At 39.0% G+C, this 17,844-nt stretch overlaps 2 protein-coding genes across 24 annotated transcripts in view; both read right to left on the bottom strand.

The window, feature by feature from the left end:
* The window catches only part of pgd (phosphogluconate dehydrogenase), a 32,666-nt gene extending 32,403 nt beyond the window's left edge, over positions 1 to 263 (bottom strand). The window contains exon 1 of the mRNA XM_072586100.1: positions 166 to 263. Coding sequence (XP_072442201.1) covers positions 166 to 173 — 8 coding nt within the window. The 5' untranslated portion in view covers positions 174 to 263. The remainder of the gene's footprint in view (positions 1 to 165) is intronic.
* Positions 264 to 4,728: 4,465 nt separating this feature from the next.
* Positions 4,729 to 17,844, bottom strand: part of kif1b (kinesin family member 1B) — a 218,619-nt gene continuing 205,503 nt past the window's right edge. For all 23 annotated transcript variants that reach the window (XM_072586092.1, XM_072586091.1, XM_072586095.1 and 20 more), the window contains 6 exons: positions 17,374 to 17,445; positions 16,282 to 16,406; positions 14,892 to 15,041; positions 14,599 to 14,791; positions 13,172 to 13,290; positions 4,729 to 10,256 (listed from right to left, as the gene is read on the bottom strand). In XM_072586092.1, coding sequence (XP_072442193.1) covers positions 10,214 to 10,256; positions 13,172 to 13,290; positions 14,599 to 14,791; positions 14,892 to 15,041; positions 16,282 to 16,406; positions 17,374 to 17,445 — 702 coding nt within the window. In that variant the 3' untranslated portion in view covers positions 4,729 to 10,213. The remainder of the gene's footprint in view (positions 10,257 to 13,171; positions 13,291 to 14,598; positions 14,792 to 14,891; positions 15,042 to 16,281; positions 16,407 to 17,373; positions 17,446 to 17,844) is intronic.

Below are 17,844 nucleotides of genomic sequence, written 5' to 3' on the forward strand. Positions count from 1 at the left end.
TGAATAACATAGAAAATGAGCAACACGAGTGAAATACTGCTAGAAATCTGAAAGAAAACTGCTTGAAATCCGCTGATGGATTCAGATTATCTTAGAGCATTAAATACAATTATTATTTTACATGAAATAGAGTCAATCCCTGCCCACCCTGAGGGATATACTCACTCAGCCATGGTGCAATCTTCACTACCTGAGCCCTTGCTGCCGCGAGTTTGTTACATTTCGGCGATTAGGACCCGCCCCCTCGTTCCTATTGGACGGCCGTGAGATTGATACATCGCGTGCTGCAGGGAGGCGTGCTCAGATGGGATGGCTTGCCTGTCAATCACAAACACCAGGAAGCTGCGCAGCAACAGCGTTAGGGGGTCACTGGCTGCTGCAAACCTAGAACCTTGGGACCTTTGAGCTGTATGAGGTGGTCAGTCCCAGGAGGGCAGCTCAGGCATAGGTGAGCCAGTCTGTCCTCATTCAGTCGCTTGCTTTTGGAATGATGAGCCTAGGCTCAGGTCAGAATCAGTTTTCTTGCAAGTCAACATGACTTAACACTTTGAGCAGAGCTCACAACCGGGGAGGGAGTGTGTGAATGGCATGTGGGTGGGGAGGTCAGACTGTAACGTAGTGCTATAAGACAACAGAACTGTGGATGCTGGAAATGATGCAAAAACAAGGATAGCCAGTAAAAATCAGCAAGGCATGGCAGCATCTGTGGAGAGAGAGAAAGAAAGAAACAGAGTTGATGTATTGAGTCTAGTGACCTTTCTTCAGAACTGGTCCAACAATGTTTTTTTGGCAGATGTGTGTAGCCTAAGCTCACAAGTGGAGACTCCCCCACGATCCGCCCTGTCCATTGATTATGAGTGGGTAGGAGGAAATGACATTGTGAAAAATCAATCCTGCAGTTTCTCCACGGAAATCCCACATCATTAAATACTTTTAGTCTCCTTCTTCAGACAGGAAGGAAAATCACTTGCCTTAAATGCTGAGGTTCAGGGCAGTCCTCAGACCTGCTCACATTTTTGGGAGAGGTGGGGCACAGCTAGAAGTTTGCTTAGCATCAATCCCTTATATCTCCGTACCCACAGTGAGCAGGAAATAAGGAACAATTCTCTTATTGTGGTGGTTCAGTTAGGGATGGGCAGTACTAGTCAGCAACACCCACATGCCACACCTGAACAAAGAAGGAATATCCAACCTGGAAGGTTTCAGGGAGATGTCAGAGGTAGGTTCTTTACACAAAATGGTGGGAGCGTGGAATGCACTGCCAGCGGTGGTAGTAAAGTCAAATACATGAGGGACATTTAAGTAACTCTTGGATAAGCACATGGAAGATAATACAATAATGGATATGTAGGTTAGTCTGATCTTAGACTAGGGTAAAAGATCTACACAACATCGAGGGCCGAAAGGCCTGTACTATGTTCTGAATTGCTCCCAATGTATTCAAAAACCTTCATTAAATATGGCGACTAATGTACAGCACTCCGGATGTGGTGTCACCAATGCTCTGCACGATCTCCATACCTTTATGTTCCTTTGTCCTTGTGATAATGGCATCTTTAGCTCTCCTAATCACTTGCTGTACCTTTTGTAATTAATACACTATCTGAGCTCTGTAATATCTCAATTTAAATTATAAGCTCCATCATTCTTCCTTGACATTTTTACATTTTCCCACACTATATTCCATTTGAGATCCTTGCCCATTCACCTAACCCATGTCTCTTTGCAGCCTCAGTGTCATCTTCACAAGTTACTTCCTTGTCTAGCTTTGTAACATTGGCCAATTTAGCAGCCGTTCTTATGTTCCCTTCAAGTAATTTATACAAATTGTAAAAAATTGAGTCCACAGTACTAATCCCTGTGGCACATCTTGCCAATCAGAAAATGACTCATTTATGCCTATTATTTCCTGTGAACTAGCTAATCTTCTATTCATGCCAATATGTACCCATACACCAATCAGCTTTTATTTTCAGTAATAACCATGGATGTAGATCCATTTCAAATGCAATCTGCAAATTTATATACAGTAATCCACTAATTCATGAAAAAGCTCCGATAATTCTTTTGTAATAAATAGCAATATGGCATTTACCTTTCAAATTGCTTGCTACACCTACATATTAGTTTTCAGTGACTATCAATATTTCCCAATTCCTTACTATTAAAGGAAAACTCTGCACTTGCATAACTTCATACTTATCCACATTGTATTCCATTAGCCTTGTTCATGCCCATTGAGTCACATTATCCAAATCGGTTTGAAGTTTCATCGCAACATCCTTACAACACAGTCCCAACTAGTTTTATGACAATGTCAAACTTGGAAATATGAACACTTGGTTCCCACATCCAAATCATTGATACAGATTGTTAACAGTGGAGGCCAAGCACTGATCATATCCTGAATGACCTAATTATTCAAGTTTGGTTTTCCCTCTCTTTACTGATCCTTAATCCATGTCAAAATATTACCCCCAATTCCATGTGCTTTTGTTTTTTAACCTGAGACCAGAACAGAAACATTTCAAAAGTTCAGATATGCTAGTTTCCTCTTATCTGCTTTGCTAGTGCCATCATTGAAAAACCTTACCAGGGGGTTTGTCAAATTTCTTGCATCTTCCTCCCTGAAGATAGACACAAAGTAATTATTTAGATTCTCTGTGATTTCCTGAATTGTCATAATGAGATAAATTGCTGTCTTTGCTAGCGCTACTCCAACATTGCTCTTTGCTAATTGTTTCCTTTTAACATAATATAGTCAGTCTATTTTCAATTTTCTTGCTAGTTTATATTCACATTCCAATTTCATTTTCTTAATCGGTTTTTTTGGTCATAGGTTTGGGCAAATTTCACAAACTAAGACCTATTGTTCATTGTGACTGAACTGTTAACTCACTGTTAATCATGGTTGGTTCACTTTTTCTGTTCAGTTTTTATGTCTTAAAAGAATTGTAGACATTTCTTGCAAATCCCATATTACTTAAATATTAGAAATTGCCTATGTCATACTTTTAATGTAGTTTCACATCCACCACAGTCAGCTTGCCCCCATGCCATCATAGTTTTCTTCATTTAGATTTAAGACCCTAATCTCAGACTGAACTACATTCAATTTTTCATCAAATTTGAAACTATCACGTTGTGGTCACTCTTTCTTCAAGGAATTTTGCAAAGGCTTTAATTAGCTATTTCTCTTTGCATAATACTAGATCTGAAGTAGCCTACTCCCTAGTTGGTTCCTCAACACACTGATCCAGATAACCATCCTGTACACATTCCAGGAATTTATTTTCCACAGTATTGGTGTTTATTGGATTTACCCAGACTTTAAGCACAATGAAGGCACAATGAAGAATTGATAGGTTGCCCTTGTTACCTGTAGCTCCAATTGATTTATACCAGATTCCACATTATCATTACTGTTTAATTACCTATAGACAAATCCTACTAATGTTTGCTACCATTGCTGAGCTCCACCTGAATGGATTCTACAAATTGTTCTTCTGACCATTGATTCTCTCACTAACGTACCAAACCCAACCTTATCAACACTGTTCCCTTCTTTTTTTCCTGACCATCCTTAATGATTAGTATTAATTTCCAATCCTTGGTCACCACGCAGTCACATTCATAATGATAATTTATATCATCCCATTTGCTTCAATCTGTGCCATTAATTCATGTACCTTATTACGAAGTGATATTGTTGTACCTTTTAACATTATTCTATATTTTGACAATTTGTTGGTGACATTTCATTGTGCTGCCTTCATCTTCTATTAATTTTCTATTCCCATTATCAGCTGAGTTTCTCACACATCCAAACTCCCTCACAGACTGCCATTCATCTGACATACTAACTTACATTCATACAAATATTTTCATTCCAGTGTAACCATTCAAATGTGCACTATGAGAATGTATCACATAAGGCAAAAGCCCGATAAAGGGCTGATGAAGAGCTTTTGCCTGAAACGTTGATTCTCCTGCTCTTCGGATGCTGCATGACCTGCTGTGCTTTTCCAGCACCACACTTCCGATAGAAAATCTCTCAACCTTTTTTGAAAAGCAGCAGTTCTCAAAGTATCCTGGAAAAGATCATAAAAGTTCATTCTTGGGATTAGGAAATTGCTGGTGGAACCAGTATTTATTGCCTATCCATTGTTGAGAAGATAGTGAGCTACTTTCTTGAACCACTGCAGTCCATTTGCTATTTATACACCCACAATGCCATCAGAGGGGGAATTTCAGGATTTTCACCCAGTGACTCTTCAATCAACAGTTAAAAGCTCTAGAACAGGTTATCAACTTATTTTGCTGTTTGTGGGATTTGCTGTGCACTTTTTCAGTCCCATGCTTTCTCGTACTGAAGAACAATGTCTACGCTTCACAAGTAACCTGGTTTTGAACCATATTGTAGCATTTAAGGGTCATACAGACATAATATAAATGAATTTATTTTACTAGCTGAACTGAATATTACCTGAAAATATTTACTGGGCTATTTTCTTTTACAGAACTTGGAAATATATCACCGTTCCTTCACTATCACTGGGTCTAACCCCTGGAATTCCCTCCCTAAAAGCATTGTGGTCAACCCACAGCAGGTGGACTGCAGTGGTTTAAGAAAGCAGCTCACCACCACCACCACCTTCTGTGCTGGCCCAGCCAGTGATACCCATATCCCATGAAGGAGTAAAAACAATAAGTTCTACAGGAAGTAGCAATAAAAAGAGGACACGTTTCTTTTGCTTATGCTCTGGTTGTACCTTTATTGTTACCTCATTCACTAAACAGTTCAGTAGTGCAGTTACACAGTTAGTTATCTGCATTACACGTCTATGCTATACAGCGAATGGATTATAATTAGTACAAATAAACGAAATATTTACATTTTTAAGTCTTTATACCTTAAGCTTGGTTCAACACATATTTACAAAATAAAAATTATGAACATGTAGCCATCCTAACAAAATATAATAAATAATGTACAGTGTTGATGCACTCCTCAGAAGGGTCTGGCGTTGATAGGAAGCACTATAAATGATTCCCAACTAAAATGATCTTTAAACTACAATGGATTGTGGTTAACCAGCCACAACAGACAACATTAAAATTAGAAAAACACAGGTAAACTCCCGATTACCAGCACATTCAGTAAACCTACAAACAGCAGCTACGGTATCTTTCCCTTTAATTGCACTCATTGTTTGAGGGAGACTGTATAACACATCAATTGATGTACAAGTTCTTCACATAATTAAACTTACAAAATAACTCAATCCCAGCATAAAACAATGTAACATATTGGTGTAGATTTGACAATTAGTTTTACCATTTTCAAATTAAACAAAAGGCTCTTTTAAAAAAATAACACTAATTTGCAGTAGCTTCGAAAAACAAATCCAATTGTTCAAATGTTGCAACTTTACTCTGAACTTTCTACCTTCCTTAAAAGGGTATACAGTCTCTCTCAAATAAAAGTGGTTCTATGTTTCATATCTCAATGTGCAGTATTGGTGAAAGGGCTCTTAAGCTAAGAAACAAAATACACAATGACCCATAGCAATTTTTACTCTTTTCCTAAACAATTACTTCTTAAACGATGTGCAACTTACTGCAAACAATTCATTACAAAATAAATAGTGCATTCATCATGCACCAGCTAAAAAGCTAGAAATGAGAGGGGAGTGTCGGGAGAATCTTTGCTTTGATTATGTATGTTGAGCAAGTGAACAGATTACTGGCCTTGCTGAAAACTGGGTTCACTGTGTCAGAGTTGGGAGAGGAATGGCAATAATAAAACATGTGTGCTTGCATTTACCAGATTTCAAACACATCAGTAATAAAGTAAAGAATGCCCGCTATGCCTGTTCTGTGGGTTCGACTTATTCAGGTGAACAGGTATTTGCAGATCCACCTGGATTTCTTATCACAAATGAAAGGCCAAGTGTTTTTGTTAAACATGCTCTGTCACAACAGTGTCCTTTATTTGCCAAGTCTGATTTACTGATGGGTTGACACATTTGGCTACCCAAATAATGTATTTGAAAGTTAGTAAGCAAAAAAAATGTGCTTATAAAAATCGGAACACAATTTCTTTTAACTATATAGATGGCCAACTCACCAGGCAGAATCAACCTTACGTTTCATGTGATTTCACATATTAAGAACTGTTCAGCATCCTGAAAAGGCTTTGAGATTTAAGAAAATTATAGACTTTACTGCTCCTATATTTTTAGTCTTAAATATTTTCATTAAAAAAGTGAATTAATTCAGTCATTGGATTACAATTTATATTTTAAATGAAACAATTACAAACTTATACTAAATTGTACATAATATCCTATGGGAGTTTTGTCTAATTTTGGTTGGGTATTAAAAGGTATACAGTGCTACTTACATTTAGAAGTAGCTGGAAACATTATGTTAAAGGTGCAAGATGTGCAAATTTGGTATCCAGTGTGGAAAGTAAAGACATCGAGCTTATTTTCCACAGTATCCTTCATTCATAAGTTTATCTATCAACTTCATCCAAGAATGTGACTATCTTGACTACCCAATAGCCAGCTTACACAGTAATGACTTCAAATATCTTGAAATTAGTGGATTAAATGACTAGTCTTATTTTTCGGACACTGAAGCATTAGCTTCCTAAATGTATAGTGTATTCACTCCAATCAAATAAATACTTTTCATACTGTCCATGCTTTAGAGGTTCTCTGGCCTCTGGCATGATGCACCTCACCATGTACTCTCAAGTTGGCTGACTTCAGGCACATACACAGTGGTTCTACATTTTAAATCTCCCTTACTACAATACAATATACATTCACATTTAGAGCTAAAGACCACATCTTCAAACTTCATTACAATTGCCGATAATAAATAATGGGTTCTTCCGATATTGGAAGTCACGTTGTGACTCATGAAAAAAGACCAACTTTTAATTTAGCTTCAGCTTTCATATTTCAGAAATTTAAATACAAAACTGATCCAACGTTGTTTTTTTAATAATGTTTAACTCCATTCACAGCACAAGATAAAGCTGATTAGGTTTTAGCAAAAATATTACACTGTATAGTCCATTAACAATAAAAGCCACCCAGCTGAAATAGTTAAATAATCTGCTGTAATGCGATTGCCTACGTTATGCAAACCATAACCCTACACCCGAAAATGTTGGACCACTAACACTACAAACTAAAAATTTAGTCAGTTTTAGGTACCTCCACTGTCATGTCAGTGCAGGCCATGACCTGGAGGTTTGCAAGCCTCAGACATGTCTCCATTCTTTAATTTTTTTAATTAAGCTAACACTTTTAAAATGCACAGAAAAATACAAACATATTAATCATCAATAGAAGAATCTATTTGATAAGTGTGGCTTGTTATTTGATTTCCCAGGTTTGTGGATGTATCCAATTCCACTCAATCCATATTACAAAAGCATGAGATGAAATACAAGTTTATATACTCAAATTAGAAAAACCTCACATACAAATGGTATGCAATTACTTTAAAATCTGCAGCATGTTTCCATATTCCTTTCAAAAGCGCTTCAATCCTTTTATACAAATTCAATTTTAAAACAAAACTCTGGTGAGGACAGAGCAAGTGAAGTTGTGAATTTTGGAGATAGGATGTTCACAAATGATAGAAACTCTAGGTGCTGTAGCTTTCGTTTGTTTGACTTCAGTTGTTCAAAGCAAAGATTCGATATTTTCCCTTCTCATTTCATAGCACAGTTCCTTCGGCAATAAAACAAAATTGTAAACAGTACACTAATCAATTATTACCAGAGAAATTCTCACTTTTGATGTGCCAAGGCAGCTTACATTCTGGTAACTCCTGTTGTAAACAATTCAAGCATCAATATGTCTCTGTATACCATTAGATTATTAATGTCCCATGTTCCTTCACTTGACATTAGCACATAAACTAGCTTAAAGTTTCCTGGTAACCATCAGTGGGCAAACTGCAAGAATATCCAGTAGATAACCCCCATTAGGATCCCTTTTGATCAAGCTCTACTTCTGCAGCTCATGGTCAACAGTTATTGATAAGAAAAAGTGCATATATACTGTAAAAATAAATCTGCAGCAATGCTAATTTGCCTGTGCTGGTTTGCTAAATGTGATATAATTACTACTGCATGCGACCACGTAAGGTCTGTGTGCATTGTACAATTACACTTCATTTTTGTTTAGTATTATTGGAGAGTGTTTTCATGACACACATTAGAATGCAGCTACAATACATTCAAAGTACACGTTTCCTGTGCAGCAACATGAAAATAGCTAGAGGGAAAAACCCTACGACAAACAAAGGTCTTTGGATATGCCCAGGGAAGCCTATATTATCCTGTTGGGCCAGAGAGAACAGATGAAGGATAAGACTATTGACTGTTTTTCCTATTAACCAAGCCTGGCAAAATGCCAAATGATTGCCAATCATATCCTAAATGCTTTCAACTCTTTCTCATAAATAGTTTGCATGCCATCACATTCCATTGTGTTTTCCCTCCACAGAATCTAATCAACCTACAGTTATACAAATTTGTGCAATTTATTTTGGCTATCGGTTGATATCTTTAACTCAAAATTAATGAGAAATACTGACATGCAATTGTCTGTAAACGTGGTTGCGCTCAGCTTGTGTATTATATACCTTGTTTGGTGGAAAGGACAATGCATTTGGCAAAGGATGTTTTAGCAGACACCTCTTAGGGATGCATCGGTGACAGTCAAGATACAAAATGGTTTGCAAAAACTGAAAATCATTCTAAAAATGTACAACTTCAGAGGAATAATGAGGAATGAAATCCTAGTCCCTTCTACCAAACTTATTCTTGGCTAATAGTAGAGACTGAAATACATTAGAGATGATCTCGTGATGAGACATTGAGAGGACTGCCTCAACATCTGTACCTTAAATGCTGCATTTAGTTCACTGGTACAGACAGGTGTGAATACTGGTCCACAACTTTAACAGAGTCCTATTTATCATTTGCTACTTTCTAAAATGCACCTTGTTTTGAAATAGCAACTTTAGCTGCAGAGTATCTGGTGGTTAGAGGCCAGCAATTAAAAGGGTCAGCAAGTGCCTGATTGTGGCATTAAGGATTAGTCTGCAAATTTATTTCTAATGCAAGTGGTCATATGCAAGAATACAGCATGGCGCAGGATTTGTAGAGTACTTTCAACTCTCCATCTGGCACAGCAGTGATGTGGAATTACTTGACCTTGGGTCAGTTATTCTGGGATACTGCTGCTGATTAATGATGATTATACTGTAAGGAAGTATTTAGGCATCTCATCCTGTCACTTGGAAGTGAGGAACATGTGCATTGTTGGAAGTCCAGAAAGCAATTTGCGAAAGTCTGCTGTTATCTGCTTTGCACCAAGGTAAGGAGGAGCAACCTCGGGCAAATGTACCCCCCTGGATACGCATGCATGCAGAAAATAGATAGATAGGAAAGGAGACAGGCCAACCATTGCAGTGTGTGCTTACGGCAGCAGCAAAGCCAGACTGTGGTCTTCCTGCTACTCGTTACTTCACCAAACTGAGCGGGTTAGCTTTCAAGATTGGCTAGTTTTCCTACTAAGTAGTAGGACTGCACTTCCTCAGAGTGGGCTTCACCCTAGTGTCGCCAATCCACAGTTAACAATCCAGGAAATTTCGCAACTGCTGCAATCATCAAAAACGTCCCGTCTAAAACGACCTGGCAGCTGTGATGTTCTAGAATGCTGGAGATCACCACATGTAATATTCCAGAACACCGTATTCCTGAAGGTATTTTGGCTACTGCCTATCAGAGGAAGAGCCTGAACTGCTATTTTCCACTTTAGCTTACAGCTACATATGCCAAGTTGCAATTACCCCATGGTTTGCAAATTAAAGGCTACAGTTTGACAGGAAACACAGACAAGGACATCCTACAGACACAAGAAGAAAGCAGAAATGGAACGTGTTGAGAATCATGCACACACTCAACTATTTTACAACATGCTACTACGAGATCTGGAATGGATGTAAAGAAAAAGCGGTATTTTGGTAACTTGAAACAAAAGGTGCTTAGATAGAGAGTTAAGCCACGTGTACATGAGAAACCGTCAAGAATCACAAAAGGTTAAGAGCAATTCTTCTACGTCTGAAAGGCAAGTCAGAATTGTTACTTCATTTCTTGCCTTTGGAGAAAGGTTTTCTTTTACATCATTTGTTGCCCTGAATGTCTCCTAGCGAGTTTTGACCTAAAGAAAGCAAAAACAAAATTTATTGCAAGAGGCTTGTGATAGCATCAATTCGTATCATTATAAAAATTATATGCAGTAATAAACCACCCACCGTGCATTAGTAAACAAATACGGTAATAAGCCAAATATGTTTTATACAATGAACTGCACATGAAAAATGAAGCATGATATAATTAAGGATAGTTTTGTTTATTTTATTCTTTCATGGAATAAGAGAGATACTGACAAGTCCTGCACTTGTTTCTCATCCCTAGGTACTCTTGAACTTAATGGCTCACTCAGCCAGAGTCAACCATCTTGCTGTGGGTCTGCAGTCACACAGAGGCCAGACAGGGAAAGGACATGAGATTTCTTTCCCGAGAAAAGACATTAGTGAGCCAGAGGGGGGTTTACAACAAATCAGTGATAACTTCACAGTCAGCATGACAGAGATCAACTTTATAATTCCTGATTTATTCATGGAATTTAAATTCCACTAGAATTAGCTTGGGTCTCTGGATGCTGAGCTTAGCAACAATTGCCACTGTCCACCTAGATAAATAAATATTCATCAATAAGGAGGTTCAAAATTCAGCATTGCTAAAAGAAAAGGCTTGCATTTTGCACTCTTCAAGTCAAGCGACAAGAAAGCCAAATTTTAAAGGAAGCAACAGTTCATACCATAGAAGGACAGGGTGCTGGTTGGTTGGCAAGTCAACTCTGATCGGTCAAAATGTCACCATAGCAAATGCACCAGGAATCTATTAACCTCAGGCTTTTGTTTAATTCAAAAAATGATTCTGCAGAGAACAGGTCCCTGCTCATGAACAAATGCATTTCTTGATCAAACAGTTGGTTTTAAGGGAGGAAAGAAAGGAAGAGATTTAGGGAGAGAGTTCCAAAGTAGTGCCTGGAAATCTGAAAGCAAGTGATCACACAAAAAAAAGTAAACGACATGGCTGAAAGAAATAACTGAAAAGTACTGCAAATGGGATTTTTAATCTCTCTTTAATCACAAAATCATATTTGTATATTTGGTGACATTAACTCAAATGTTTTTTCCTGCAGCAATATCAACGTCAGCATCAGGAACAATGGCTGTCATGTCACAGTGTAGAATAGAGAGAGAATTCAACTTTCCCTAATATTATAATATTTTGTTTAATTTAAAAACATATTTTTCTAATCAACTTGTTCAGAGATGTTGTGTCACACCTCTGCCGTAGGTGGGACTTGAACCCAGGCCTCCCAGTCCACAGGTAGGGGCACTACCACTGCAATTCCCCCCCCCAATTTTCTCACTTTGGACAGGGCACCTATGACTGCACTAATTAATTAATCGCCCATCATCTTTCATATGGCTTCTCATGTAACTATCAATTTAATATCAATTTGTGGCAAATTGCAGAGTTCAACCATACCCACTAGAACCTGAGTTCAAGACTATTTTAATTTGACCGTTCAGAGCTAAATATCTCAGTATTGTCATCCATGTCTGATGCAAAAGGAAAACTTGCTGACTCAGTGGAGTCCCACTTTGACTTGATGCCTGAAAATTCAAAGGTTGGGCATAAAAGTGAATGACCTTAGTGGAATAATATAATGAATACAGGCAAAATAGATAGCACCTGTCTTTATATCCTGTTATTGCCCCCTTGTAGGAGACAGGCAGTCATAAACCTTGGACACCAGTGACCGGAACATTGGACATTTTGGTTTCATCTGTGCAGTCTCTCTCCCAGGGCAGTATCAGTGCTAGTTCAGAAATTACATTTTGGAAATGAATAGTGGACATTAGGGGAAATAATGCAGTACAGTTAGAGATAGGCATTTACTTACAAACTGCCATTTTATAATTAATTTTTTAAAAGCCTCGTAAAGTATAGAAGTAGCATGTATACAATGGAGGGTTATGAATGTGAAGGGAAAAACAAATTGATTGCCCACTGTATATTTTAAAATGAACTCCTGAGTATGGTTATAAATAGATCTAAACATAGAAAGATACTGAAATGTAAAGAGGGCTTTCATTTTGAAATTGAACAAACCATGACCTTTAAAATATCCTTCAATATCTTTTCATTGCACTGTCAAAGAAAAATAGAGACTACAGCATGAGATAGCTGATCAAACATCAGTTGTTAATCAATTAAAACAGGAATTGTCACTACAACAAATTAAAACCATTCATTCCATCATACTTCATGACTAATGCACCAAAATCCTGGAACTCCCTCCCTCCCTCCTGACACTCCTGGATCAGCTCAGAAAGATGGCTTTCCCTTATCTCTCAAGGGCAATAAATGGCACCCATACCTCATGACAATGCATTCTCTCTCATCACAGACACAGTCACTGCTGCAATTTATTCTCTTTCGTGGAATGTCGGCCATACAAATAGCTTTGCTGTCATTTATAATTGGCCTTGAACTAAACAGCTTACTAGACCATTTCGGAGGGCTGTTAAGAGATAACTGCTTTGCTGTGGGTCTGGAGGCCTGACCAGGTAAGGACGATAGGTTTCCTTTCCAAAAGGAAATTTGTGATCCAGTTATGATCTTACAATAATGATTGATGATTGCTTCAGGGCCATCACTGAGACAAGCATTCAATCCCAGAATTAGTATCAGAATTGAAATCCCATCAGCTACTGTGGTGGGTTTGAACCTGGGTCCCCAGTTGTCTGGGTTTCTGCATTACCAGTACAGTAACATGACCACTATAGCACCACCCTCATATATCAAGATTACCAATACAGAACAACTGGTTATTAATTTGACTCGATTAAACTGCCTCCCAAAGTATTGTTTCCCAATTAAATTGAAAATGTATTCACTTGATTTGCTTCTAATGATGAGATAGATAAAATAGGATATTTAGACTAAGCACGAGAATGAGGGTAATTTCTACCGAAAAGTAAGTGAATAGTTTACCTGATTGAACCAGCTAACAGTGGATTGAAAGCATACAACCAGTCGTACATATCTTTGTCGTTGCTTGCTTGCAGAAGTATTCCGCGATGTTTTGTGCACACTGCAAATGTGTTCGATGTCTGCACAGCAGAAACAAACAAAAAAATTATTTACTGGGGCTCTTGAAGCCAAAATTTGTAGCTTCTTTCACTTTTAACGATTTCAGAAGATAGTTACAACGTGACCCTCCCCCCATAATAACTAATAGTGTATTTTCACTGTTAATTCTGACTGTTTTGATTTCTCTGCAGAACATGCTGCATTTTTACCAAGGTGTAGTCCCACAGGCAAGAGTCCCCTCAACCAAGTGGCTAATCTTTATGGGTCTGGATGATTTAATTCTGGAAGTATAAGAAGCTGGCCCTGTTCTCATCTGACATCGATGCAAATGCTCCTCCCAGCATGTGTTACAGGGTAGCAATCCAAATTTGGCCTCCCTAGACCACAGACTGTTGGCACCATAGCCAAGATCAACTAAATCAGACCTGAGAAAGGGTCAATCCAAAGAGTCCCTATCTGTATGCTCTTGTTACATTTTTACGTGTCTTTACAAACAAACAGAGGCTTGGAGGAAGTATTCAAGTAGTTTTACTTAAAATGTCTTGCATAGCTGTAGAATCTAAACACTTTATGGTTGTAAAGTGAGATTAAGGAAGAAGAAATGGCACATGAGGATCACTGGATTACCAGAGTTCGTGAGTAGGGGGTCTCAAAAATCTAGCAGCCAGTATTCTCTCAGAATTAATTCTGAACTCCTGGTGAAGGTTTACCAGACTGAGTCCTGGGATAGTAAGACTGATGTCTGGAGACAGACTGGATTGGTTGGGACTACATTCACTGGTGTTAAGAAGAATGAGGGCCGATCTCAAAGAAACCTATAAAACTCTAACAGGATGAGCAGGAAGCATGTTCCTGGTGACCAAGGCTCTGTCTGTGTGTGGGTGTGTGTTTTTGGGGGTGGGGGTGGGTCACAGTTGAAGGATAGGGGGTAGGCCATTTATTACTGAGAGGAGGAGAAAGGTCTTCACCCAGAGAGTGGGCAGCCTGTGGAATTCTCTGCCACAGAAAGTGGTTCAGGCCAAAATATTGAAATTTCTTAAGGAGTAGACAGATATAGTCCTTAGGGATAAAGAGATCTAAGGGCATGGGGAGACAGGGAAACTGGGACTGAGTTGGCTGATTGGCCATGATTGTAATGAATGGCAGAGCAGGTTCGAAGGACTGAATGGCCTACTCCTGCTCCTAGGTTTCGATATTCAATCCTAGGTGTGGCTTGTGGATCTTATCGATGTGAGCTTCCCAATAATTAATTGGAAACATTACGCCATAACAAATGCCTTGTTCTTTGCTGGTGAAAATGTACATAAACAATATAACAATTTACTGACCTTTAGCATAGCCTGCTGATCCTCACTGTACTCCACCTGGGCTGTAGACAAATTAAGAATGCCTCTTTCCACGGGGTCCTTATCACTATTGTAGATAAACACATATGGACGACGGATAGCAACGTAATGCTTCACCCAAGAATTAGACTGTGGTTCCATGAAATGCAGATATCCTTTCTTCGACACCACGGGACTACAGCATATCAGAAGAATCACAGACACATTTACAAAGTGATTGTAACTTGGAATAGGTTGGAGTAAATAAACTGGAGAATCTCACCAGACGCTCTTACCCAGTCCTGATCTCCTCAATGTCAGGAAGCAGGTTCAGAAATTCATTCTTCCCCGCTCTGGCAAGGTATGACGTTTCGACTCGAGAAACCATGGAGAAGCCATCAAATTCCACACACGGACTAGAAGATCTCGAGTTGGCCTCTGGAGTCCTGAAATACAAACACAGTCTCAGGTTACATAGGAGCAAGAAATAAAACTAGGAAGTGCTGGAGAAACTCAGCAGATCACTCAGCACGTGTGGAGAGAGAAACATGTGTCCGATAGGAACTCCATGGAAGCAAGGCCTGAAATGCTCAACTAAAGAAGTCCCCGTGGTATTGTGGAGCTTGACTGTTACATATTGTGGGAAACAGAGTCTGGGATAGCCATGCAAGAATGCAAGTTCTTCATAAGGTGGTGAATCAACAAAAACAGCACTGAACAGGATCAGAATCATTGGCACTTTATTATTGAGGAGATAGTGAGGACTGCAGATGCTGGAGAGTCAGAGTCGATAAAGTGTGTTGCTGGGAAAAGGTACAGGGGGTCAGGCAGCATCCGAGGAGCAAGAAAGTTGAAGTTTTGGACACGATCCTTCTTCAGGACTTAGTTATCTCTCAAGTCTTTACTACTGAAGATTTTGTTACAAATAAGTTAGAATAGATGACAAAAAACAATGTAGGGATCTAAGTTGAGATGAAGACAAGTGGTCCAATTAGGTTTTACATCTGTGCGTTAGGTGGCCCTGGAATGTTGATATCTCCAGCAACATAATGAGGCTTAATTCATCAACTTTCAAGATGATTTGGAATGGCTGATAGCTCGTCAAATCATGGGCTATGTATCCAGACAGAAATGAGTCAAAGAGAGGGAGGTTCAGGCACTGAGGATAGAAAACTGGATTCTGCTGCTCATTAGAAACAACAGGATATAACAAATAGGCTGAGTTTTTGAACTGTCATGTGACCAGGGTGCTCCTTTCTTTGAATGTAAGCCAAACCACCAAAGTAGCAAACTGAATTTACAGTGACACAGGGAGCTGTTTACAGGGAAAGAGGAGAAAGGAAAACCCACTAGGAACTTGGAAAGTTAGATTTCAGTTCTTCCACCAATGGTTCTGAAATTAACTTCATTAATTTCAACCCAACTCTGTCTGGTGCAGGAGACAGTACAAAATTGCTTACAGCCATACAGTGGGAAAATGCACCTCAGTGCAGGGGGGAATATTTGAGTTTGAGATTAATGCACATTGTTGCAGGGTTTTCTCTTCCACGCTTTATGTTTACCTCCTCTTTGTCAGTATCAGTCAGACCATTCAACAAGCAAAGGGTGAAACTAGCCCATTTTTCACTGTGGGTAACCTTCAAAGTTGATTAGCACTAAAAATATCAATTTTTTTTGTAGACATACTTCTGATCAACGGAGTTACACCGGGAGTCTGCGAGCGATGGACAGGTGGAGGAAGGAGTGAGGGTGGTGCTGCTGAAACTGGACACAGAAGCATCACGGCCAATCGGAGAGTTTACATCTGAAAGCTGAAACAAGAAGCATTTAGAAATCCCTGTCTGACTACACCAATACAAGAACAAACTCAGCTTAACTTGCCTTGAAACAATTTAAGATCTCAAAGTAAATTTACGTGTGGTATATCACAATACACAACTATTTCAGAGGAATTAAAACTTCATGAGTTGATGGGTTTTTTAAATGATCGCAAAGTACGAGGATTGGTTTGCAGAATGACAAGAATTTACAATCCTCAAAATTGCTTTCTCCTCAGTGACCAAAGAATATTCTTGGAAAATAACATATTGGCAAACCAATATTCCTAACAACAGATACATCAAGAAACCTGACACCTAATGCACCTGTAAAAAGGCAGAAGTCACATGACATCAGGTTATAGTCCAACAGGTTTAGTTGAAATCACAAGCTTTCACAGTGCTGCTCCTACATCAGGTGGTGTCAGGGAAATGTAGAAGCAGGGAAATAGCATCTCCAGGTCTTCACTTCGTACTTATCTTGGTGATACAACACTGGACAATCCCTACAGTTTGGGAGCAGGCCATTCAACCCATCGAGTCCACACCAACTCTCCAAAGAGCATCCCACCCAGACCCATCCCTGCCTACCCTATCCCTGTTATCCTGAATTTTCCATGACTAACCCATTTAAGCCTGCAAATCCCTAGACACGGAGCAATTTAACTTGCACATCTTTGGTTTGAGAGAGGAAACTGAAGCACCCAGAGGAAATCCATGCAGATACAGAGAGAATGTCCGTGCAGAGTTTGCACACAGTCACCAGAGGGTGGAATTGAACCTGGATCTCTGGCGCTGTGAGGCAGCAGCAGCAACGCTAACCACTGGGCCATGGTGAGGCTGCTCCATATCGAATGTAAATAATTTGTGGTCTATTAAAAATCAACATAAACTGTTCTGTAGCATTTTCAGGATGTCAGTCATATTAAAACAGTTCTTTGTTAGGTATGCTTGTATTTACCTTGCTGTCACTGATGCTGCTGCAGACTTGATTGAATTCTTTATTAAAGGTATGCATTAGAAGTCGCAAGCACTGAAACAAAAAGATTATTGCACATTAAGGTCATTACATCCAGGCAGGAATTAGATCATAAGAGTCAGAGCTGTACAGCACAGAAACAGATCCTTCGGTCCAACTCATCCATGACGACCAGATTTCATAAATTAGTCTAGTCCCATTTGCCAGCACGGGAGGTCAATATTGGGAAGCATGTTAGACAAAAGTGCTGAAGTACGAGATATATTTGCTTTGGATTACTAATTTAGCTTCTGCAAATTTGCATTAGGGATAAAGCAGTAGCTACGCATATTCCTTCAGTTGCAATAGGATTCACTTTCAGAAAAACATTATCCCCAAAACCAGCTAGGTTGAATAGATCCACAATGTGTGTTCCTAGAAAGAGAAACTGGGAGAACTGGCTGACAAGCTCAA

Source organism: Chiloscyllium punctatum, chromosome 16, assembly GCF_047496795.1.
Source record: "Chiloscyllium punctatum isolate Juve2018m chromosome 16, sChiPun1.3, whole genome shotgun sequence".
Taxonomy (NCBI): domain Eukaryota; kingdom Metazoa; phylum Chordata; class Chondrichthyes; order Orectolobiformes; family Hemiscylliidae; genus Chiloscyllium; species Chiloscyllium punctatum.